The sequence below is a fragment of the Megachile rotundata genome, chromosome 7 (assembly GCF_050947335.1).
Source record: "Megachile rotundata isolate GNS110a chromosome 7, iyMegRotu1, whole genome shotgun sequence".
In the NCBI taxonomy this organism is placed as follows: domain Eukaryota; kingdom Metazoa; phylum Arthropoda; class Insecta; order Hymenoptera; family Megachilidae; genus Megachile; species Megachile rotundata.
The window spans coordinates 3,445,956-3,471,957 of NC_134989.1; the positions used below are offsets into that span (position 1 = coordinate 3,445,956).

A 26,002-nucleotide genomic window follows, 5' to 3' on the forward strand; every position below is an offset into this window, starting at 1 on the left:
TTACTGTAATTGCATAAATATCGTAAATGGTTTTGCTACAATATATTAAGTCTAATTATCAACTTACTTCATTTATGTTTAAACTAAAATATAGCATATTTTAATCAGAAATACAAAATATTAATAAAAATGTTGACAATTTTTATGTCCCCTTTTAATAATAAAAGTATACTGTACTTAGCGAATAGTATAACATAACGTAAAATAACTGCTATTTAAGGATATTTAAATATTTTAAAATGTGGAAAGTCAGTCTTATTAATTCTCAGTATATCTAACATAAGTGTCATCCTTAGTTCAATTATGCAAATAAATTTCAAACTTTAATTAGTCCGAAATTCTAAATTCAGACTAGAATTAGATCTTGAATGAATTGAAGAGGTCAAGGTGTGATGTACATGTATCTAACACAAATCTCGAATCATCAATTTATGTTATCAGCATTTCAAGGCTCAGATCAATACATCTTGTCAATACAATGTTGTCAATACTTCATTACTGTCACTAAACATTAAGGAATGTGATAGTATTATATTGACAATATACAGGGTGTTTCATCTTATTTTCACTATTATTAAAAAGTACGATAAAACCTTCTAACATCGCTATCTGCATCTTCTAAAACCATATGAAAGTCACCACATCTTTTAATACTTTTCTTCATTTACTATTTTTAATAACATTGCAAATAATTTAGGGATTGGACCAAATTGAAACATCTTCTATTCATCTAAAATCATAACGAAACTAGTAAAATTCTCCATTGTGAAACTATTCTTCCTTTCAATAGAACTTCAGTTTCTTATTATACTTGAAGAAATGTGAAAGCATCGGATAATCGATCGCAATTGATACTGCCGTTCCAAGCGTCGCAATCTAGTGCAACAATTAGTGCATTGTAGTGGTGGTTATTAAAAAAAAGTGAGTCTCAAAGAGAAATTGAATTGTCCAACTACCGTGGATGTTTTTGGTGGATCAAGGTGTTTCTTCGACAGAGTAATTTTGTTGGTGATCCAGTGGTAACAGGAGTTTGAATTTGAGAGAAAGTGACGAACAAAGAAACGAGAATGAGGGACAAAAGTGTGCTGAAAGGTGCAGAGTGAGATGGTGAGGGAAAAGATCGAGCCAACAAGAAACGAAGAATCTTGATCCACGAAGATGTTGAAACACATGAATCGAACTGGACGACCTCGGATGGTCGTGAGGAAGAGAAAAGGTCGTTCGTTATCCAGAAGCTGGCCCGGTACACCGAGGCCCTTATCGGTCGTCTCGAACGAGGTAAAAAGAACTTGTTTCGTAATTAAGGAAGTCGCTGTATAGATCGTCTGGTCTCGTATCTTAACGGAGCCACTCTGGTTCTCAATAAGCAGTCTAATCGGAAAATAATCCTTATCAGGGCTTTACTAAACGATCCGACCACGATGCATTTATCAGCCGCAAATTAAGTACTCAATTTATTCGCAAACCTAAGCAACGGTATATTCGTTAAGTGGCTGAAACAGGAATGGGTATTTGCGTTTGTAGCATCTTGGGGACACCGTTAGATACAATAGACTTGCGTTATGTCGATACGCATGCAGTTGCAACTGCGGGAGGGTTTGCTATTCTAAAGCAGGAATAAGTATTTACGTTCATAAGATCTTGCGGACACCGTTAGATACAGTAGAGTTGCGTAACATTGCTACGCATGCAGTTGTAACTGCGGGAGATTTTCACTATCGGTTATATGGAAAAAGGTGCTTCCATATAGCGTTCGAAAACTAGCTAATTTAAGAATTTATTGAACCGAAAATTTCTAAATTTAAAGATTTCAGTATTTGATCATTTTTATATTTATAAATTTTTGTATTTTTTAATTCTAGAATTTTGGAATCTTAGAAATTGGAGACATAAACATTTTTACATTTGAATGTTTAGGTACATTTGAAACATTAGAGGCTCCGTAAATTAGAGACTTTCTAAATTTGTAAATTTAAGAATTTGAGAATTTTAGTTTTTAAAAATTTTTTAACTTGAGAGTTTGAGAATTTAAGAGTTTTGGAATTCAAGAGTTTAAGAACTTTTGAGAGTTTAAGAGTGTGAAAGATTAAAATCTTGAGAATTAGAAAACTTGAGAGCTAATTACCGAATTTCTAAATTAAAAGATTAGAAAGCACATGAATTTGAAATTGAAAAGTCAATAAATTTGAAAATATCGCAATATCTAAATTTTTGAATTTGAAGTATGATGACAAGTTGGTTACTAGAAACTAAGAAAATTAAGAAATGAGAAATTGGTTGGCAGAGACTGAAGCTATAAATAAATTATCTAGTAAAAACAGTATTGCACCGACTTGTTCAATTTGCATAAAACAGTCATAAGGATAGACGTATCAGAAAATAGTTATGTGTTAATATTCATAAGCCTCTACATTTTTAAAACGGGATTGTATCGATTATTGATTGAAACGTACAGGCGAATATCATGAGTGTTTAAAAATTGGTCAAATAATATTATTGATTTTTCAGCATTTGTGGAAATCTTCCGATCGCCTGATTTCTTATCATTTCGATTGCACATTATGTCTGTTTAATTTGATCCGATAATCTATACATTCGAGATTCGATACCTAATCTTCTATTCAGACTGACAATATGACACTCAATTCATTAATTAGGTGTAAATTATGTACTATTACAATTGTATAAGTTTTGCTGTTATTCTTTGCAGCGTATTTTAAATGATATAAAAAATTCACATATTTTATAGTTTTTTAATTAAACAGTATTTAGATCATTTTATATCCAAAAGAAAGGAAATTATAAAAATGACACTTTCCACATTTAAAACATTTTTATATGTTATAATATAGTAATAGATTTGTCAGTAAATAATTCACTATTTTTTATCAAATTTAATTCCTTTTTTTAGCTAAATCAAATTTTCAACCCATCTGAAATATAATTGTCATTCTATAATATTTAACATTTTTCACATAAAACTAATACCACTACATTCTGAATTTAGACAAGATTTTTGAATCTGTAGTTCCACTAATAATAAGCCATCGTATGCTTTATATTTTTGAATTTTTACGTCTATACTTATACACATCATCGACGCTCTGTAGAATACAACAAATGTAAATTTGAGCGAATTTGACCGGGACCAGTTTTACAGATATAACGTGTGCGGGGTTCTTTATAAATTTGGAAAATTTGGAAATATAAAAACTGTCAACTTTGAATATGCGTCCTTATCTAAAGGAAACCTACGTTGCACGCACTCGTACTGTATGTGTATACGCGTGTATGTGCTCGCCCACGCTTAGTCGAAGAACCCACGCAAATCGTGAATACATAACGAGGACGAGCGGAAGATAAAGGAGGAAGGAATGCGAGAAGACAATCGTTTATTATCGAAGGATTCGTTCGTTATTGCCACGCGAGACCAGAGCTTTTCGCACGGTTCTCCCGTGCTTAATCATGATTATTGTGACTTACGGGTCTTTCCGACCTATTCATCCTCGTCAAATAAACTGTACTCGCATAAAATTCCTATCGAAATGGAACGGAATCTTATTTGCAATTTATTGATTGATTAGAGCAATTCTATGTTCGCTTATTTAAGAGAGTAAGGTATTTTGATACATCTATAAATAAATAAAGGATGGAAATTTTCTGTTTGCTCGCAATTATTGAATGAAATATTTAGATAATCCAAAGAGGTATTAGTAATTTCTAGTTTTATATCTTGGTTTTTAGGGCGTTTTGGAAAGATGATGTGTTTGTGAAGGACTTAGAGGTTTACCGATTTGAAGATTTTTGGATATAAGAGGATTTAAGGATTTGGTGATTTTTGGGGACAAGAGGGTTTGGAAATTTGAGGATTTAATGATGGTAGAAGATAAGAAGATGATTTGGAATTTTTAAGATTTGGCGATTTTTACGGATTATTGGGCGTAAGAAGAGGACTTGGGGATTTGGACACTTGGAGGTTTAGAGATTTTGAAATTTTAGAACTTGAAAATTATAAATTTCGCGAAAAAGGAATTCAGAAAATTGAACATTAGAACTTTGCGAATGTTGAAAGTTGTGGAGTTTGTGAATTTGGAAGTTAGAAATTTAGAAATTTCGAAGCTCGTAGATTTAAGAATTTTTGAAATTTGGAAATTGAAAGTTATAAACTTCGAAGTGTGAGAATGTAGAAATTTGGAAAATTGAATATGTAGAATTTTTAAATTTAGAACTTGGTATTTTGGGTCTTTGGAAATTAAAAATTTAGAAGATTGGACATCTAAAAATTTAGGGATTTGAAAATTTAAAATGTATCGATAAAAATGACTGTCTTATTATTTAAATATTATACATACCTACGTCATACTTCATATTCGCTCATTAGTGAAAAGCATTCACCTAACTCTATAGCAAACTGTTCCACAGTGTCACGGGCATCGAATTGCCAAATCATATCGTCCATATAACGAAGAAGAATTCGAACACTCATGATTCGCAAAGTGGAATGCAAAAACACGCTGTGTTTGCAGTTCCACGTCAACCGATTGTTTATAATTTTCGCATTACGTAAGAGAATGTACATTTTCTGTATTGGCGGTTCACAAGTTGCGTCACTGGAGTTGTTGCTGCATTTCGCGACTGTCCGGCTGTTAGTTCGCGAACGATTCGCGATTATGATTCGCGTGTCGACAAACAGAGCGTAGCATGATCTACTTTAATTCCTTTTTGCGCGTTTATTTACGCGTTCAATCGACGGTCATTGAGAAATGCAGTCTAACAATGTGGAAAAGTTTTCGTTTTATATTGGATCCTTCTGATCCATTCTGTTGTTTGTTCAACGCGTGAAATCGCTTTGACTAGAATTCATCAAACATTGCTAACGCATTCTTTGAAATTTAATTTCGTTTGGTGAACACGTTACTTTTTATCAAAAATTTTTCAAAATAATAAAGATGAAAAGATGAGAATATGTGTGTCTGGTAAGTTGGCAATCGGGAGCAATGTGAATTTTATCAGTTGATATTCCAACAATATTTTTTTTTAGAATATTTGGGAATTTAAGAATTTTGAGGATTTGGGGAATTTGGAAATATGATGGTTTAGGGATTGTGGAAATTTGAGGACTTGCAGGTTTAGAATTTTGCAATTTGGAGATTTAGAAAGTCGGAACTTTGAGGATTTTAGTATTTTGGGATTTTAGATATTTAAGGGTTTAGGGATTTGGAAACTTAAGGATTTAGAAATCTAGGATTTGGGGATTTAAAGATTTATGGATTTTGGAATTTAGAGTTTAGAAACGTGGCGATTTTATGGATTTTCGGGATTTTTAATTTTTTGTAATTTTGGAAATTTGAGGATTTGGCAATTTTGAAACTTTAGAATTTTGGAAATCTATAAATTTGAGGATTAGATTTTTTAATTTTGAATCTTGAGAATATGAGGATTTGTGGATGCATAAATTTGAGAATTTGAAAACTTTCAAAGTCGTGAATTAAAAAATTTGGGAATGTCGGCAGTTTCTATATTTTTTAATTTCTTAATTTCTTAGGATTGTAGTTTCTCAATTTCTCAAATTCTCAATTTTTCAGTTTTTTAATTCCTTAATTTCTTAATTCTTTTATTTCTTGATTCCATAATTTCTGAATTCTTTAATTTTTTAATTCTTTCATTTCTTCATTTTTTAAGTTTTTGATCTCTTAATTTCTAAATTAAAAAATTTCTAAATACTTAAATTTCTTAATACCTTCATTCCTTAATTTTTTTTAATTTCTATGTTTCTGATATCCATTACCTTGTATGAATGAATCTTTCTACTTTTCTTATACGACTGTTCCCCCTAAACCACCATTTCTATTTCTTAAAAATAAAACTCAAAACAAAATCAGTACACATCAATCATTCAGTCATTTATAAATGGATTTTCAAACGCGCGATACTCTTTAAACTAATTAACGTGGCCTAACCCCATAAATAATTGAAAAGGATAGAATCAGCTGTTTTAATTACCAGAGCTGGAATGATACGTGTAACACACTTTCACCTGAACCAGATTTGAATGTTAAGTTGTTGCTCAGGCTATGCATGAGGTAGATATAAAGGAGAATATTAATTAGCTGGATAAAACAAGTTGTGTCGAGTGAACGATAATTAGAATACTCGTTCCATTATTTTTTTATTGGCCTATCGAGTGAATGGAACGTATGAACAAATCTTTATACCAACTAACAATTTAAAAAAACTATCTAGATAATAACACTATTAATTAAAGGGTACAAATGCGATAATTGAGAGTTAAAAGGAGTTAAAGTTCATTTTAATCGAAGTTTAATATAAAAAACAGTAGACTTACCGACTTCGTAAGCTATTTGAAATACTGCGTGTAACGTTGCACCGATTCAACGAAGAACGAACAAACTTTTGATAACGTGTTGCAAGTTTTGAATTCTCGGAGCGCTTTAACAACTGCTTTTAAATGGTCAAGGATTTTAATACTCACTTTCAAAAGAACGGGGCACTGTCGCATGCGGACGCAGTGCACGTACATACCTGGATAAATTTACTAAGTTATTCGTTAATTAAACAAGTCTGACCGACTTTTCCAGATGATATTACGTACGAACAATTTCATTCAAGAATCTTCATGCGTCCCTCGTTATTTATTACAAAATATTTTACCTTAATTAAAAAACACAAGTTAATTATAGTAATGTAATTTACCATGTTGTTCAACTAAATGGGATTCAAAAATGATTTTAGCATTGTACAAATTTCAAATATTACAGAATAATACACAAATACTTAAACTTAGAAGTTTTGTATTTGTAAATTGTAGGTATGTACAATTCCAGATTTAGGAGATTCGACAGATGAAATTTAAGAATATAAAGATTCATATGTGCTTTCTTTGGATTTTGAAATTTGGAAATATGGTGATTTAAAAATTACAAATTTATAAACTTACAAATTTACGAATTCACAAGTATACAAATTTATTAGTATATGGGTTTACAAATATACGAATATACGTATATATAAATGTACGCATATGGAAATTCACAAATATACCAATATACCAATATACAAATACACAAATTTGCAAAATTATAAACCTAGATATTTAGAAATTTTCTAGATTTCGAAGTTTCTCACATTTTCGAGTTTAAAATTTCTAAATTTTCAAAATGAAAATTTTCAAACTTCCAGATTCCTAAATTTCGGAATCTCTAAATTTAAATATTTCCAAATTCTCAACAAAATTTCTAATTCCCCACATTTCAAACTGTCCGACTTTCCACATATCTGAAATTACAAAATTCTCAAATTCCTAAGTTCTGAATTTACCAAATTTCCAATTCCCCAATTTTTTAATTTCCTAAATTTCGTGCACCTCAAATTTCAAAATATTCGATCTCATCAAATTTCCACACTCCTCTATTTCCAACCATCCAAATTCCTACATTAACTCTCCGAATTCCTAAATTGCTAAATTCTCGAGTGCCCAAATTTCCAGTTTTCCAGATTCCGAAAATTCTCTACGAGCGAACGATCCGCTTCCGCAAACAATCATACAACGCGTTCCACAAGGGAGCACATAGCGTTGATAATCTAATCCGCTTGCACCTGCAGATGTGCTCAACTTTCCGCAGCTGCGTCAACTCTTGGTTGCCTGTCTCGTTTTTTTTTTTCGGTCAACAGGCAATGCAGCTCGTTGTCGAACAATGTGCATGAACAATAAAAGGAAGAAAAAAAACGTGTAAGAGACAACGAGATGAGCGTGCGCGCCTCGGGCCGGAACTCGTAGGCCGGACTTCCGGTAGATACACCGATTATACTCGCCATTCACAGAACCGCTCCCTCGCGACTCGATTGTTAGAGAAACGAGTATTTAGCCAATTTTCGTGACGAAAGCTGAATTTCCATCGGTCGACGATGCGCTGATTCGATTCGGGACCACCGGTGCGAAACCGTGGCGCATGTCGCGACAAAATATTCTGCTCAACACCGCCGGAAATTATTGAAACACCTTTCGTTAGCGATGATATATTGTTCGAATGCGAAAGTTTTGTCTGCCCGTGCGAAACAATCGCGCGCAATGCTCGATAGATTGATTTCAATATTTTTCGAAGTGTTAATTGGATCTTGTTGAGGAGGGTCATTACAACTTTGAAACCATCGTTTCCGTTTAAACCTTACACAATTGTAGGAGATGCCAAAAGTAGCAATTTTGGAAAGCCACAGCTCGCAATGCTTAGAATCAGAAGAATAAATTATGTTTGAAGTTTTTATAATTTGCATTTGTTTGCATCAACTTTGATCCTACGATTTTGTTGCAATTCAGATAACTCTGTAGTTTTTGAACCTTGAAATTTGGTATTTTGGTGAATTGATGCCTTACAATTTTCAAATTTAGAAAATTTGAATTTTTTGGTACTCTTTTAAGGTTTTGGTACTTTGGAACTTTCAATCCTTCGAATTATGAAAATATAGGAAACGAGGACTTTGGAACCTTGAAAGTTTCCGATTTTTAAAACTATGAGATTTTGAGATTTTTGGATTTTAGATTTTAGAACTGTTGAATTGTAGAATTGTAGGATTATGAATTTGGAATCTTGGATTTTAGAACTATTCAATTATAGAATTGTAGGATTATGAATTTGGAATCCTGGAATTGAATATTTTGAAATTACAAAATTTCAGAGTTACATAATCCTAGAATTTTATAACTTTGTAATTACAGAATTTCAGAATTTCTAATTTTAATTATAAAAGTTTTTAATTTTAAAATTCTAAAATTTTAGAAATTCTGATTTTTTAGACTTTGGAATTTTTTAACTTTCAGATTCTAGAGTTTTACCCTATCTGTCACTGGATCTCAGGATTTAGGAACATTATTCTAGTTTGAAATTTTTTCTCAATTATTCAAACCATTTTATCGAAGATACTTCTCAAGAAAGTAAAAAGTTTATCCTATCATCGTTCGAAAGTCGATTTTCGTTACCAGACGCGACACCTCACTCGGTTTAAAATAACGCAATTAGCCTAATCACCATCGATCACCGTGTGAACCAGCACGTTCCTATCTTTCCTGAAGTTAAAGAAAGTTTCCCGAACAAATGTCTGAAAGTTATTCAAGCATCTTAGCCTACCAAGTGCATATCGAACAATTCCTATATTTTTAATCTCCGTGTCGACTGCAGTGTTCTGCGTGTTATAAAAGGTGAAAGGTTAACACAAAACCGGAACATTCAGCTGTACGAATCAGATTACCGATAGTACGTGATTTACGCATACGATACGAACGTCGCTGTCATGAAGGAAGACATGTATGTCAATCGTTATAATTAAATTTCGTTTTTTTCTTTCGTTTTGCAGATCGACTATCCGGAAGTGCATGGAGGAAGGATGCATCGACCGCCGCACCCTCATCCCATAACCGACCATCGGCAGGTTAACCTGGTCTTCGATGACACGGTAAACATCTATTTTCAAACCATTCTGTCGTTTGAGAATAGCCAAGAACACATTTTCAGTGTGTACTTCGTCTTTCGACCTGAATTTCCAAGCGTTTATAAGTTTGGGTCTAACATTTATTGAATGTAATAGTGACCTTTAGTCGTAGCAACCTTTTTTGAATGTAATAGTGGTCTTTAGTAATAGGAACCTTTTTTGAATGTACTAAAGATGAACTACACACTAAAAATAGATGTAATAGTGACAACTATTACATTCCTCTGTAAATATAACTACTTCTAATAATAAGGGAGTATTAACAATCGATGAGTTTGATTGATATTAGGATGCAAACTTTGCACATACTAGTGGGTCTACGGACCAGGTTATTCACGTGAACTCGAATCTGTATTCAAAATTTAGAGTACGTAAACATATAAACAAAAATGAGATGTAGAGATTTTTAAGTCATTCCAAACGATTAAACTTGTTTGAAATTATCGAATACGATATCAAAACTCAGTTTTTTATCGATTCGACGATGATCGATGTCGATGACGACAGGTGCCTGTCATTAGATCCTCGGCAAAATTTACACAGCAAGTTTGAGATGTCTCACGAATCTCTCCCTAATTTGATGTCAAAAGACACAAAATTGCGATCTATAGGATAACAAACAAACAAATGCAAATCGAATCATTTCAGGAATCTCATTACGTTTGGCAATAATTGTAAGGAAGTCAAAAAATAATTCTGTCAAAGAATGTGTATGTTTCCTTACAAAGAGAAAAATTCGTATTTAGCGTTTGTTAAAGTAATGTTTCAGATGTAAATTTCAATAAAATCTATAAAGTAGTTACAAAAAACAAAATTAAGGGTTTGTCATTTAGGAAATAATGTTTGCATTTTAACACTAGATTCTAGTTAATTTTATATTCAGTGTTATTTAAATAGATAATTAAACAATTTTAATTTGGAGATTGGATAATATGGAAATTTAGAGATTTAGAAATTTGGAGAACTGAAAATTTCAAAGAACAGAAATACAGAGGATGCAAAATTTAGGAAATTGAAAATTTAGAATGTTTGCAATTTAGCAAACTTAAAATAAGAAAATGTGTCATTTTTAAAAATGAATGATTTGAAGATTTAGAAATGTAGGATCATGGAAACCTAGAAAATTGAAAATTTAGGAAATTGAAAATATAGAAAATTTGAATTTTGGAAGCAGAAAATTAAAAATATTTGCAGTTTAAAAAATTAAAAATTTAAAAATTTAAGTAATGGGAAATTTAGAACTTTAGTGATTTGAAATTTAAAAGTTTGAAAATTTAGAGAGTGGAAATTTGAGATTATAGAAAAAACGTACATCTGGAGAACAGGAAATTTAGATAATTAAAAATGATTGGGAAAAGTAGGTAATTGAAAGTTAAAATATTAGTGATTAGAAAATTTAGTAAATGAAAATGTAGCAATTTAGAAATTTAGAGATTTGAGGTTTTGAAATTTTAAAAATTTAGAAATTTCTGTGGAAAATTTATACATTTGAAACTCTTGATATACATATTGAAAAGTTGAAAATTAAGAAATCTAATATTTTGAAAATTTGAATATATACATATAAACACAAAAATATAAAAAATCGGAGAAACTAAGATTATTCTTTTGATTTCCATTCCATCACTTCTCAATTGCAAGGTAACATAAGTGCTCGCATGCTCACACGTTTTGTTTTGTCCGATCAGAATCGATAGTCGTAGCATTCAACATCATCCATAATATGATAGAGATTTATAGCCGTTATCTATGGCTAGATCGAAGCATATGCACTTTTGCTTATCATCTTGTTCGTTACGGTTCACGATCATTCATCTTGCGTCATCGTACACATCGTTGAAAGAAAGTTTGATGTCATAGATCGGTTAAAGGCGTGGACGGGACATCCACGTGTTTCCGTTGATCAGAAAGGACGTCAAAAGAGTGAATAAAAATAAAAAAGAAGGGTGGAGAACCGCGCGTCGAATGCAACGAGTGGCAAAGTTTTGAGGCAGCTTTTTCTCTCGTTGCACGCTTTCTCATGCATTTCAAATGTACACCCGTCCTCCATGAAGTGAAGTTTTATCAGTCCGTGAATTTTCTTATTTGCCTCGACGCGTACAGACAGAGAATTTCCTGGCTGGAAGAGTAAATAGCGATCGTCGCGAAGCGAGAAAAAGGTTTTCCAACGTCTGGAAAATGGAACGTAATACTGGATGCGATTTACCTGGCTATTCTTGTCGAAGAAAATCATTTTTTCCTGTCTTACGAACATTCCTGTCTCGTTGTTCTACAGATGTTATTTGCACTTTGGTATTTCTTTCTGTCTACTTTTGTGTCTACCTTTTATTCTTTCAAATATAATTCAAATATAATTTTAAATATGAAGATTATACAACTTTTTTTGTTTAAAAAACTTGTGAAACTGAAGGAAATTTGGGAATTTGGGGAAATTAGAAAATTTGAAGATTTGAATACTTTGTATATCGCAAATTTGAAAAATTGAAAAAATTAAATAGTTGAGAAGTTTTTAAATTTAAGAAATTTTATATTATTGATAAGTGTAGAAAATTGAGAATATTTTGGAAAATAGATGAGTTTGAAAAATTGGGAATTTGGAAATTTGATGATTTGAATATTTTAAATATTGGAAAGTGTGGGAAATTTTGTAATTTAGAAATTGAGAATTTTTTGACTTTGAAAATTTCTAATTTCTGTTTGAAAACTTTAAAATTTAAAAATTGGGAGATTAGTAAATTTGTAAATTTAAAAATTTTGAAATTAAGAATTTTTTAAAGCTTAAACTTCTATTTGAAGATTCGCAAATTTCATCTGATAAAATAGAAATGATGAAAATAGACAAAAATAAAAATAACTGTTCCATCACGTTAAATTTTAAGTAGCGGCCAGTTCATCGCATTAGCCAAGTATGCAATTTAATTTTAAACAAGTTTTACAATAAAGTATGTTTGTGCTGGAGCCACCTTAAACAAGTCTTCAGTGACGTTCCATTTTCCGTTGGAAAAAGTTTTAAAACGCCTTTCTCCGGATCGAAAGTTCGTTAAGGCGCAGCGTGCCAGCAAGATGATCTACATTAGAGTGGCTCTCCCCTAAAGAGTCTCCGGAATGCACATTGGTGGTATGCACTGGTATGCCAGTGTCTGTCCCGGTCGAGTAGGAAGAAACTGAATGGGAGAAGCAATTTGGAAAGTCTGTGGACGCTGGGACAAAAGGAAAAGTGAGACATGAGCACGACATAACGGGTCGTATAAATCATCCGTCGGGTCGGCCAGTGGCCTTTGAGCAGTTACTATCCGCTGCTTTGGATGCTTTGAGCAGACCGGTACTCTCTTCTCCGTGTATCCTCCATCTCTCTCGATCGTTTACCGACTGACGATTGACCGACCGTCGACTCCTTAAGCTCGTTTCACAACATCGTCCTTTAAGCCTCTCATCTTCACATCGTCGATACACTGTTGCATCCGAAGAAATTTTATATAACAGATCTTCGCAGTTGCGTTTGATGGATTGCTACTACGATGCAAGCAACCGGTTGTCCTTGGTAATACGCGATTAATATTCATGGAAAATTGTATTATCTGTCAAGTTCCATCGAATTACACTGTTTCCTTTCGATAATTTGCATTCTATTTCCGTTTCTCTTTTTTAGTGGAAGAATTGTTGCTGGTTTATAATTTGGTAAAATAATTGAAAATTGTTTAATGAATTTTACTGTAGTAGAGGGAAGTGTGTTATAATAGTGATGAGTGCAGATAGGAGGTATCCACCCTCACAAGAATAGTGAAATCCTAAGATTAATTTATAATTTACATGGTAAAATAAAGATATCTTTGTCGATATGTTAATTTTATTAGATGTTTATCATGGTTCTTTGTTTTATTCTTGTTAAACAAATAAGTTTATCTTAAGTAAAGATATATATGAAGACAGGCCCTCTAAAATTTATATGAATAGAAACCAGCGTAAACATTTATTTTCATTATGAATTGAATATTTCTAAGGTACCTGGGTCCAAATTTCAAAAATCACATCTGAAAGTTTTCAAGTTCTATACTTTTAAAGTAGAATTTTCAGAAATGAGAAATTTCAAAGTCCTAGAATTAAAAAATTCTTTATTTTTACAATAGTAAGATCTAGAAATTTTAGACTTCAACAATCTTGCAATCCTTAGGACTGAAAGTTAAAAAATTGCAAACACTTAGTTCGAGAAGGTTTTCAAATTTCAGACTCCAGAGAAAGTAGAATTTCGAAATTCCCAAGTCTTAAATCATAAAATGAACAAATTTACATATCCTAAACTCTCAAAATTTCAAAACTCCAGACTTATAGTCCTAAACTACTGAAAATGACAGATTTCAAGAACCCATAATTGTATGGCCCAAACATAACTGTTCAAAGACCCGAGAATCCAAAATCAAAAAATCGCAAAATCTTATTGTCACAAAACTCGAAAATTTTAAAGTCTCTTAGTCCACCCGTGATCCACTAGCTTATAATGCAAATTTAAAAAAACAATTTCTCTAGTATTTGTAAACTTTTTACAATTCAACTTAACCTTGATATTTAAACCAATCCATTGAAAATAATCCAGTGACCTATCAACGTGTTGGACCCATACTGCGTATCTCTAACAAATTGCCCCTTTCCAGCACAGCTATAGATTCGACTCTGTATCGTGTTCGATATTAAAAGCATGCGTTACACCAAATTAGATACAGAAGCAGTACGCGGTCGATAATTGACTATTAACTCGGTGCAAAGCAGGCCGCAGCGAAAAATTTCGAGGAGCATTTTCGTCGCGTCATCGAGAGAAGTGTTTTGTTGGTGGCACGGTCAGAAGCTACAGGTGGGCCCCCCAACGCGCGCCCCCCTGTTGCGACGGACCTGAAGCTCGTCTCTCGTTTGGGTCACGTGACCGTATGCTTTCGAAGGGAACGCCGGTGGCTGGACGAAGGGTGGGGGAGGGACAAGAGGCAGTCCTATGTCCGCTACTCGGCTAAGCTGACGGCCCACGACACGGGGCACACTAGACGCGCCACGAGCTTCGTAAACGCACACAAAGAGGGTCACGTCTCGCTTATTATAATACCGTCGCATATGCACTCGCGAACGGGCGGTACGAGTTGGTCAAGTTCGATCGAAATTCCTCGGGGAAGAGAAAATGTGGTCGAACGGTGTTCCTTTTTCGCATTTTGTCTCGTGATCGGACGCGGAAGAGAGAGCCAGTCGTGCAAGTGCTATTAGCAAGGATAGGATGGACGCCTGCGGCATGTACCAAGTGAGTCTGAACGATCTCCCGCGGCTCAAAATGGCCTTGCTTTACCGTAACACTTCTCTCGTTGCCGAGATTTCCCGTAAACGGCTCGTCACCGTGAACGATCGCCACTTATTACCGTGGGATGACAGATGTCACGATGTTTTTGTTTAGACATACATACGTGCCACGTATTTCTGTCTCTTTCCCTCCGTGCGTGTTTGCTGGCCGCTCGATGTTGCGTGCGTGATGTCATGTCTGGCAACCTAACCTAACTTGCGAGTAGAGCTGTCTCCATCACGCCCATTCCTGGTACTATTCCGTGAACGAGCGACGCTCGTAAAGCACCGTGTTTTTGTCCTACATGTTTCTTGATCCCGTTCCTTGCAGCTTCCTACTGACGATTGACAGATCGATGTCGATCTATGGATGATAGATCGTTTCTCGTTGCTGTAGAATTTTTTTAACAGCACTAAATCGAACGGTGCATTGATATTTTGCCTTGGCATTGCACCATGCTTTTGTTTATATTCAAGATCATGTCGATACCTCATGACGAAGAATTTCTTGATTTGTATTAAAATTCATTCGGCATGGATATGTACCCATTACACTTGAAGAATTTTTTCTTCAAATCACAAACTAATAATATAAACAAATTTATTTACAAAATAGTGAGTGATTTCAAATTATTACTTTTTTGTATTACTGCTCTGTTTAAATGATATTTGAAATATTGCTTATTATATAGTTATAAAAAAATAGTGAAACATAATGTGAAAGCTATAACAGTGTTTGCATTTTAACATGTCGCCCACCTTTATCAGTACATGTTTGATACTGATATACTATTGAGTTACATTTTTACATTTGCATATAATATTTACTCTTACAATTTATGCTTTTCATTTTGTAACTAAACAGTAGTTTTAAATTAATAGAAGTATTATTATCATATCTTATACATTTCATATTTTTGCTATAACCATATTAGAGCATATTTGTGTATTTTTCTATTTCATGACATTTCAGTTTCAAGAACATACACATTAAATTTGTATAAAAAAATCTAAGACTGCATTATATGAAATATTCCATTAAAACTTAACAATATTGGTTGCTCCTATTGAATAATATGTATTTATTGTAACATATAATTAACTAGGAAACCTATTTCTGATTTACAGTTTTCTCAAGGCCTGACAGGCAGGCCAGAGCTCTACCAAAAATCCAATAGAAGCAGCCATTCAAGTGACACGAGTTCGGCATACAGTGGATCAGACACAATGACATCCGTTCAAAGTTCATTGGATGCTGATGCAGATGATGTTGATCTGTCAGGGCTTGTTGAATCCATTGTGGATAGCGATGAAGAGGAAGATCTTGCAGAGAGTATGGATGTAAGGACACTCTTTAATTCTATATAAATTGTGTTAATACAATTACTCCCACAATTTAATGTGGTAAAATTAACTGTCATTGGTATTGTCAATTTTTCAGAGTTTGACTGTTCGCGATCCTGTCAGAGAATGTTTAGAGAAAGATCCTATGGAAAGAACTGAGGATGATATAGAGACACTGTTAGAATTCACGCAACAATTGAAGGCCTTCACAAATATGACTTTGGCAGTAAGAAGAGCGCTGTGCGCTGTAATGGTGTTTGCTGTGGTAGAACGTGCTGGTATGATAGTTTTAAATGATGGCGAAGAATTGGACAGTTGGAGCGTACTCATTAATGGCGCAGTGGAGATTGAGCATAGTAATGGAGAAATTGAACAATTGCACCTTGGTGACAGTTTTGGAATCTTGCCAACTATGGAAAGGCTTTTGCATAGAGGTGTCATGAGAACAAAGTAAGTGTAGTGTCGAAGATTTTCATTATTTATCAAAGTTCTTATTATTTAATATGAGAGATATGTTGAGAGAATCCATTTTTTCTTTTCTAGATGCGACGACTGCCAGTTTGTATGCGTTACACAAGCGGATTACTTTAGAATTCAACATCAAGGGGAAGAGAACACCAGGAGGCACGAAGAAAACGGGAGAGTGATTTTGGTAACTGAGTTAAGGGGTGCTTTGGATGGTGGAGCACGAAGAGGTCATGTAGTGATTCGTGGAACTCCCGAACGTTTAATGTTACAACTTATTGAAGAAAACAGTATTACCGACCCCACTTATATAGAAGATTTCTTATTAACTCATCGAACATTTATTGATAGTCCTTTATTAGTTGCAAGTCAATTGTTAGAGTGGTTTGATCAAGCACAAGTTAGAGACAGAGTTGCTCGCGTAGTACTTCTTTGGGTAAACAATCATTTTACGGACTTTGAAACTGATCCGGCCATGATGGAATTTTTAGAAGCTTTTGAAGCTGGATTGGAGCGAGAGAAAATGCAAGGCCAGCAAAGGTATATCTTATTTTCACTTTACTCTCCTCGAATTTTACATCTACTACGACACAATATAATTGAAATATCGTTAAATCATTACAGATTATTAAATATCGCGTGTGCTGCAAAAGCGAGGACGCGGAATGTAACATTAGCAAGGCCTTCCAGAGATGATATCTTGCATTTTAGTATTTTAGGGGGATATGAAAGGGGTTTTGGTATTTTTATTTCAAAAGTTGATAAAAAATCGAAAGCTGAAGACGTCGGTTTAAAACGAGGCGATCAGATTTTAGAAGTAAACGGACAAAGCTTTGAGCATGTGAGTCATGCCAGGGCTCTCGAAATTTTAAGAGGATCCACTCATCTCAGTATAACTGTTAAATCCAATTTACTTGGTATGTGCCACCTTTTAAAATTAAGAATCGTGTACGTTACTCTTTTTATACGAGCAATAAATTACTGTTGTAGCGTTTAAAGAAATGCTTCAGATGCCAGACGATTCGCCGAGGCCGCGTGGAAGAGCAAATAAACCTGAGATTTCAAGACTACAAACTGATCCGCGTGCAAGGTTGTCTACGCACGTGGATCCGATAACTCCAGTAAATCCTCTGGTGGGCGGTGTTCCATTATTAATTCCCGATTCAAATGTTTCTCCGTGTAAAGACGCTAAAAAGGAACATAAAGGATTCATGACCCTTGGACCGAAAAGAAGATTACAGAAAGCTCTAATGAAGATGAATATACTGCCAAAGAATACTATTAAGTAAGTATTATAAGTACAATTCTATTATTAAATTTCTGAACATTAGAATGTATTTAAATTACATTCTAATAATAAGTAAATTGAAATTCATAAATTTAAATTTCTAAATAGTGCTATTCTTTTTTACAGCGATGGTGTACATGTAGATGATCCCCTCGCACCTCCTCACACACCACCGGGAACAACAGGACTTGCACAGACTACAACAAACCTTTATCACTCCAAAAGTAATCCTGATCTTACGTCGTTGTATTGCTACGATGACTTAAGGGCGCCTGACTACCCTGAACACGTTTTAAAAGTTTATAAAGCCGATCAAACTTGTAAATATCTTCTTATTCACAAAGAAACAACAGCGCACGAGGTAAATACATTTGACACAAGACAATATGTACCTTACTAAAAATTTCTATTTATATGCTACTATATCGTTTTTAGGTGGTTATGCTAGCTCTCCAAGAATTTGGTATAACCGAGAGCAGTTCGAATTTTTCTTTAGCAGAAGTTAGCGTCGGAGAAGGGGGTATGATTAAACAACGTAGGTTACCGGATCAATTACAGAATCTCGCGGAACGAATTGGCTTGAGTTCTCGATATTATTTAAAAACCAATGGTATTTCGGAGACTCTCGTAGCGGACGAACAAGCACCTGAATTGATCCGTGAATCTCAGGTTCATTTTTTGCAATTGAATGCAGTTGAAGTTGCCATTCAGCTAACTTTACAAGATTTTAGTATATTCAGGTAAATTGAATGCTTATCATGAATGTCTCTTTTCATGCTATTATTTATTTTGTAAGTAAGAGTATATTCATGCAAATGTTGTTATTAGGCAAATTGAATCTACGGAATACGTGGATGATTTGTTTGAGCTGAAAAGCAGATACGGAGTACCTATGCTTAGGCAGTTTGCGGAACTAGTCAACAGAGAAATGTTTTGGGTTGTGACAGAAGTTTGTTCTGAGCACAATCTTGTTCGACGTAGTAAAATAATAAAACAGTTCATAAAAATAGCTCGTGAGTTTTGTTACTTATGAGTCATTTAAATGTACACATTTTTGCAATACACTTTTTCATGTTTTCATTTGTAAACAGGACAATGTAAAGAGTGTAAAAATTTCAATTCAATGTTTGCAATTGTGTCCGGTTTGGGACATGGAGCCGTCTCAAGATTGCGAGCATCTTGGGAAAAACTGCCAAGTAAATATCAGAGGCTCTTTAGCGATCTACAGGAATTAATGGATCCCAGCCGCAACATGAGTAAATACCGGCAATTGGTGGCATCTGAACAAACACAACCTCCCATAGTAAGTTAATACTTTCTTGTACAAATTATCCAGTTATTGAGTAGTGTAATAAAACATCGTGTTTCATTTTCTTTCAGATTCCATTTTATCCAGTAGTGAAGAAAGACCTGACGTTCATACATCTGGGAAATGATTCCAGGGTAGAAAGCTTGGTAAATTTTGAAAAATTACGAATGATCGCGAAAGAAGTGAGAACGTTGACGAACATGTGTTCCTCGCCTTACGACTTGTCTATAATGTTAGAAAGGGGTGGTCAACCACCCAGTTCAGCTATGGTCGCCTTAAATCAAATGACTACGGGGAATCAAGGTAATACAATTCGAATTTGTAGAAACAGAGCAAGAATTGTGACATTTCGTTTTTACTAACAGTGTTGCAATGTCCAGGAGGACAAACAGCAACAGTGAAAAGACGAAAAAAGTCGACCGCAGCGCCAAATCCGAAGAAAATGTTCGAGGAGGCGCAGATGGTTCGAAGAGTGAAAGCATATCTCGCTAATATGAAAGTTATCACGGATGAGGAGCGGTTACACGCTCTTTCCGTGGAGTGTGAACCTCATGCAGGAGCTGTTGCAGTAGCTGCTGCGGTACCTCTTAGTACAAGCAGAGGAAGAAGGCATCCTTCTCCTACTTTATCAACCACTAGCAGTGCCAGTAGCACGAGCGAAGGTAGAAAGAGTATACAAGGTAAATTTATTTTATATTGCTGAGTGTATAAGTTCCCGCGATACCGTAGAACAAAGAAGGCACTAAATATCAAAACTGTCTACTAAATTTATTGAAAATAAGTTAGTGTGTTAATTTAGACTGCGGGAACTCATTTACACATTTTATAAATATTAGTTGTTATAGAATGAAACTAATTGTAACTTGTACGTTTAGGCACAAAGTTCGGAGCAGCATCGCCACAGGCGGTACGAAAAATGTTGGCGCTCTCCGATCCTCACAAAACTCGTCCATACCAACCTAAACATTGTCCACCACCGCTTCCAGTGCCAGGATTAGCGTTGCATTCCAGCGGACTGGAGCCTAGTCCTGGTGCACCTAGGAGAGTAGGATCTGGTAGCCGAGTTCCTATGCATGAGCGATCCCATAGCGATACTCCTTCCAGTTTACCACCACCTGTCGATCTCAGTGCTGAAAGTAGTAGTGTAACCAGCCTGAGCAATCTTCAGCCGTTAAGAAAAACGTTGACCAGCGGTAAGTTGATCAATCTCGACGCGTAAAATGGTTCGAAACGAGATGCTGTCGACCAACGTGATTATAACGTGTTAACTATTACCGATAACGGTGTTTCTTTTTCATCGTTAATTTCAAGTGCTTCTTATCTCGCGATACAAAACAACAGACACATCTCGTGAAGTACCATCGTGTGCACCTTTCATTGCTCGTGACCGTACACACTGGTCAGGTTTCGCAAATATAAGAAACTTTCATTTTATATGCACGCTGCACAGCCGTTTACGCAATTCATAAATGTTCCATGTTTATATTTAGCTTCTATCCATTTTACACGCATCTTGTACGCCGATTATCGTAGCTCGCGCTTCTTTTTCGATCAATATATTATCGTTCCGTGTTTTTATACGTGCCATGGTTCTAAATCCTAAGGCGAAGAACGTCTAGCTTCAACTTAAATCACTCACCATGGGACATACGGATGCGTGAATGACATCCTCTTGTACGATTCCACTTGACAAGGACATTCAGATTCTTTTTTAAACAACCTGTAGCCTCGAAATTTTGATAATCTGTCAAGTCCAAATCGCTAAATAAATTATAGGAAATAATTCGGATAGATTGAACAGAATTTACCTTTTCAGGAACCGGTATTTTTGCAATCACAGTAATAATTAATCTGATTTTGACCGCTTCTTTGCTCGAAGTAGCTGTTCTAGTCGCTTACAGAAGAATGTTCCTAGTAGGCGTGCATCGAAAAACAAACGCTGTGCGAGCGAGATTGTTAATCGTGATTAAATCGACAATTGATGTTCTCGTTGAGTTTCAAGCATGAAAGGAAAGGAGAAAAAGAGAGAGTGTGTGTGTGAGCTACGGAATTCACGTGTCCAAATGAACACGACTAACCTTTGTTAGATGATTAGCAGTTTAGCGGGAGCAGCAGGGCGAGAACTGGGCTAGAATGTGTAGTGATAGAAGTGTCTTGGGGACGTGTGCGTAGGTTCAGTGACGAGCAGTGACAGTGGTCACAGTACACAGCTGGACAGCCACAGTGGGAGCAGCGTAGAAGCTGGTGGTAGTCCACCGCCACCGCAAAGACGCCACTCCGCCATGCAAGGTACGTAAACGAGAACCAGAGAAACATCAGCAAAAGAAAACAATTCACCAAGCTCGTGCTCATTACCTCTCTTCTATTCCTTTTTTTGCCCGACCCGTAAACCGTAGACTAGAAGGTAGAAGCAAAGAACAAGAATCTGGAGTGGTCCGACCATAAACTTTGCTTTTCATAACTTGTACTTTCTATGACCATGTGTATAACGTGAATGCTCCACATTGTTCATGCAGGACGTATCCATGTAACATTAACCACGATTTTTCAAGCTCTTGTACAAATATCAAAGAAATATTTCGAATAAGTTAATTAGTCCATAAGAAATTTGGTCTTTGTATATATTTTTAGAACGTAATTAATTAAGTAGAGGCTGGATAACTTTTATTCAAAACGTTTCTTTTGTAAATCATTAAGACTGCTTGAACTATGGTGATTAATCATAAAAGTATACATTCTGTATAGATGCAATAAATACGGTGGAAATTTCACGTGTCGTGAATACGATTGAGTGTTAAAAGTTGAGTCTCTGTTTTTATTTTGGTAAAAAGGAAAAGTATCCAAGTAGTGTGTGACATTATTATTGGTAGTTAGTAAAAGAGAATGATTCATTGGAACGGTGTGATATTTGTTGTACGTGTTTTGGACGATCACAACACACACACGCGAGTAATCCTATTGAACAATTTTTTCATTAATTTTTAATTATGTTTATTCCTATTCTCACTACCGGACATCCTTTTAGATTCGAGCGTCGATAAAAGAAAACACGTATGTCCCATGGCCACTCATCTTCATTATCTTTCTTGTCTATGGTTAGCCGTGGAAACTCCGATGGAACTTGAGCTGCTGATTTTATATATATACATCATCCTCTTCTTTGCTCTTTTTTATCATCCTCCCCGGTTACTTTATTCATTTAATCGTTTAGCCGAGCGTTGCGCCCGATAATGTAGGTAAACGTGCTTTATAGCCGCTTTTATCTCGGACTTCCGATTGCTTTTTCAGTACATTTATCGCTTGAAGCTTTTCACGGAGACTCGCTTCTTTACGCAGTAAGGGGCATTTCATGCATATGATACGCATACGGTGATATTTATATAAGCGACACATCGACCCAATTTTCGCGATCTTTGCACTCGCGATACTCACTGAAAGACATTTATTCCTTCACGTTCAGGGACACAAGATTTTTCGCACTTACAAACGATTGTCGTCATTTTTACGGTGCGATATTTAATGTGAACGAGTACTCCGACAAAAAGAATTCGCTCATTCATTCATTCTGTTCAATTCGAGTCACTTTGACTTGAAATGATTCAGTTTCAATATGACTCAGACCGATGTCATTCAGTTCCATATAATCCAATTTGTTACGGTTCAATCCTATACGATTTACCTTCATTCGATTCGATTCAATTCCTAGTTTGAATCTATTCAGTTCCGCGTCATTTAATTCGGCGTATTTCAATTCAATTCGATTCAGTTCGATTCAATTTAACGTGTTTCAATTTGATGCCACTCAATTTTCGGTTCTATGGATTCGAATTTAATGCGACTTGGTTACACACATTTTAATTAGACGGGTTGACACGTTTAAATCCAACAAATTTTGATTCTACATGATTCAATCTATGTTCCAATTCGATTCACTGTACTGGGCACTTGTAAACTGGTTTCTTGGACATTCGAATCCACGAATATTCATTTGGAGTTGGTTATTTATCGTAATTGAGTATTTAACTCTGCTGGTCGCCTAAACGAGCACAAACGAATGCTGTTACCCTTGAACGTTTTTGCTTGTTTAGTCAGAACACGGCGTGAATTATTGGATGAAAAATAAATTAGAACGATAATAATAATAATAAAATGGCGCGAAATTGTACATTTTGTAAAAAGACATTTCGTATGTGGCCTGTGTGTGGTGCAGGGTCTGTTTTGAGAGGTGGTGCACCTCCGTTCCCTCACGCGGTAGCAGTGTTACCTCCGCTTCCTGCCAACCACAACCAGAATCACAACCACAATCATCATCACCACCACCACCATCACCACCAACATTATTACGATCATCACCATCACCAACCCCAAAATCCTCAAGGTGAGTCCGCGATTGTCTTGCCCGTCTTTGAGTTTCTTTCCTGCAATTGGCCTGTGTGATCTATCTTTTTTCGTAGAACTGTTCACTATGATCACATTGTTTCCGGAATAGAAAGATATGAAATTTTTCAATTATTGCATGATGTCAAATAAAAACGTTGTTGGTGATGGAGTGTAGATAGTCGGAAAAGTTTGAATGAAATTTTAATCGATTTGGTGTATTCGAAGGTGATTAATAAAACACGTTGTTTGTTCCCCGGAAACAATGTGTTAAAGTTTGAGGTGTATTCGTGTACAGCGATGCATTGAGCTTAATCTGTATTAATCGCTTGCTCGAAGAATTGGCGTATGCACGCTAATAACCACGTGAGTATCGTTATCCTTGCTTGCCGTATGCCGTGTGTGTGTTATGAAGTGTGTTGCATCGATCTTGTTCACCGTGTACCGCGTTTTCTTAGGATTAACGGAAAACGAAGGCTTCTTTTCAGGGTGTATTAACTGGTTTTCTCTGCTTTCCTTTTCTTGGGCTGAACTTTGCCGGTGTAGAACGAGTGTTGCCTCTTAGAACCCGTTCGTCTCTCTTGAGATTCTGAATGAGTACGACGAGTACCGTTATTTTCTTGTGTTCATTCTATATTAATAACTGTGTAATAGGATCGATGAATAAATCGATTTAAAAGAACTAGGATTGATTATATTAGTCATAAAAATTTTCATATTTTTGATATACAGTATATGAATTAGAATGTAAATTTTTAATTGCCTTTTGGCGATTCAGGTAGCTATGTAGGAGGGCTAGGAAAAGTAAAGGAGAGGGAGAACGTTTCGTCCGGGACCTGCTAGTGGACTCATCAGTAAGGCGTTCTAGCAGGCCCTTGCCTTAGACGCGGATATGTGAGGAAGGGATGGACAGGAACAATATGGAAAGAATTGTCCATCATCCTCGATGCGGAAAACTTAGAGTGTAATGGACAATTCTTTCCGTTTCGTACTCTTTGGACTTACCGTTGGGACCGTAGATCCTCGGCTATCAGTTTCGGCAGGCAGAGTCAAATCCGCGGCACTTACTGCAACAATAAGACCGATTTTATGACTTACTACTCAAATCGTGACGTTTCTGCTGAAAATCAGTAAATTTCTAAGCGTTATATCTCGAAAATTAATAAAAATCGGGTGAGTACATAAGCCCTTGATAATTTCGTCTTGAAAAGCACTATCGCCTGATCGAAAAAAAAATATATAGTTCCATTTAAAAAACGAAACTTCACCATCATATCTTTTACACTAATAACAATAAAAAAATTTTGCTTCCGCCAAAACATAGGGCCTCTTTTACCCTGCAATTTCCATATAAGCAGTTTTTCGTGACATCAATAGTTCATGAGATATCACGCTGTAACACTTTGGCGCGGACACCCTGTATGAATAGGAAGGCTCTTTGAGTATTAGCGAGAAAGTCTAGGTCTCGATCCTATGCGCCGTCTAGTGGCGATGAGCGTGGGAGTGAAACCGCTACAGCTAAATATTTTCTATGTAGTCTTTACATTTTTCAAAGCTCCTGGGTTATTGAACATTCAAATTTAGAAATGTTTTAGCTTTCAGATTTCGGAATGATAAATATAAAAATTTGCAAACTTTCAAATTCAGAAACTTTTAAAACTGCAAACTTTCAAACTCAGCAATTCTTAAACTTGCAAATCTTTAAAGTTAGAAATTTATATATATAAAAATTTCAAATTGTCAACTTCTAATATTTAAAATTATCACATCTTTGATTATAGGAATTTCAAATTTACAAATCTTAAAAATTTCGAAGCTCTTAAAATTTAAGGGATCTGGAGATATTTCATTTTCGAAATACCCTTAAAAAGGAAAGACTAATAAATTTACTTCTCTGACGTAAATAGAATTAGAATAAAGTTTTTTGAAAAGGGGGGCTAATATCTGCAACCCCCTTTAATTATCCATTAATCAAGCCCTGGTGCAAGTATTCTTGAAAAACTTAGTATTACTAAAATATTAAAAACGAATTTCATAAATAATGAAATACGTATTCTGTTTGCTGTATACAGGATGTTTCACAAGTAGTGTCGGTCCCTGAAATGGAGGTTGTTGACGTTATTCTGTCCGTGTTTTTCCTTAATAATTCAAAAACGAAGCTTCAAACTCTATTTTTGCAAAGGGAAATCTTGTACAGAATCATGTTAGCTACCCCCCATTTCAGGGACCTACACTAGTTGTGAGACACTCTATGTATATACATATACCCCATATTCGTTTTAAACACTGAATAAGTACACGAAATAAGAGAGTTAAAAAACAGCATTATCTGAGTCAATTAGATCGAAATAAATTTTCAATAGATTATTTATCATTTTATTTCCAATTTATTTATTTATTTG

The 26,002-nt window shown here is 35.0% G+C and overlaps 1 protein-coding gene and 1 long non-coding RNA gene across 29 annotated transcripts in view; one reads left to right on the forward strand and one right to left on the reverse strand.

Moving 5' to 3' along the window:
* LOC100884044 (rap guanine nucleotide exchange factor 2) overlaps positions 1 to 26,002 on the forward strand; it is a 302,494-nt gene that overhangs the window by 265,371 nt on the left and 11,121 nt on the right. For 6 of the 23 annotated variants that reach the window (XM_012293190.2, XM_012293218.2, XM_012293187.2 and 3 more), the window contains 15 exons: positions 9,370 to 9,468; positions 15,946 to 16,158; positions 16,259 to 16,611; positions 16,705 to 17,166; positions 17,251 to 17,543; positions 17,617 to 17,911; positions 18,041 to 18,275; positions 18,350 to 18,654; positions 18,743 to 18,927; positions 19,006 to 19,217; positions 19,295 to 19,526; positions 19,589 to 19,903; positions 20,099 to 20,416; positions 21,396 to 21,512; positions 23,434 to 23,601. In XM_012293190.2, coding sequence (XP_012148580.1) covers positions 9,370 to 9,468; positions 15,946 to 16,158; positions 16,259 to 16,611; positions 16,705 to 17,166; positions 17,251 to 17,543; positions 17,617 to 17,911; positions 18,041 to 18,275; positions 18,350 to 18,654; positions 18,743 to 18,927; positions 19,006 to 19,217; positions 19,295 to 19,526; positions 19,589 to 19,903; positions 20,099 to 20,416; positions 21,396 to 21,512; positions 23,434 to 23,601 — 3,802 coding nt within the window. Of the gene's footprint in view, positions 1 to 790; positions 1,279 to 9,369; positions 9,469 to 14,472; positions 14,783 to 15,095; positions 15,433 to 15,945; positions 16,159 to 16,258; positions 16,612 to 16,704; positions 17,167 to 17,250; positions 17,544 to 17,616; positions 17,912 to 18,040; positions 18,276 to 18,349; positions 18,655 to 18,742; positions 18,928 to 19,005; positions 19,218 to 19,294; positions 19,527 to 19,588; positions 19,904 to 20,098; positions 20,417 to 21,310; positions 21,513 to 23,433; positions 23,602 to 24,146; positions 24,608 to 26,002 lie in introns of those variants that run through there. The other 17 variants (XM_012293196.2, XM_012293198.2, XM_012293210.2 and 14 more) reach the window with 13 other exon arrangements.
* LOC143264811 (uncharacterized) overlaps positions 1 to 26,002 on the reverse strand; it is a 264,256-nt gene that overhangs the window by 76,297 nt on the left and 161,957 nt on the right. For 4 of the 6 annotated variants that reach the window (XR_013038769.1, XR_013038771.1, XR_013038767.1 and 1 more), the window contains exons 3-4: positions 24,606 to 24,667; positions 23,599 to 24,189 (exon numbers count right to left, since the gene is read on the reverse strand). This is a non-coding gene — a long non-coding RNA (uncharacterized LOC143264811). Of the gene's footprint in view, positions 1 to 23,598; positions 24,190 to 24,605; positions 24,668 to 26,002 lie in introns of those variants that run through there. The other 2 variants (XR_013038766.1, XR_013038768.1) reach the window with 2 other exon arrangements.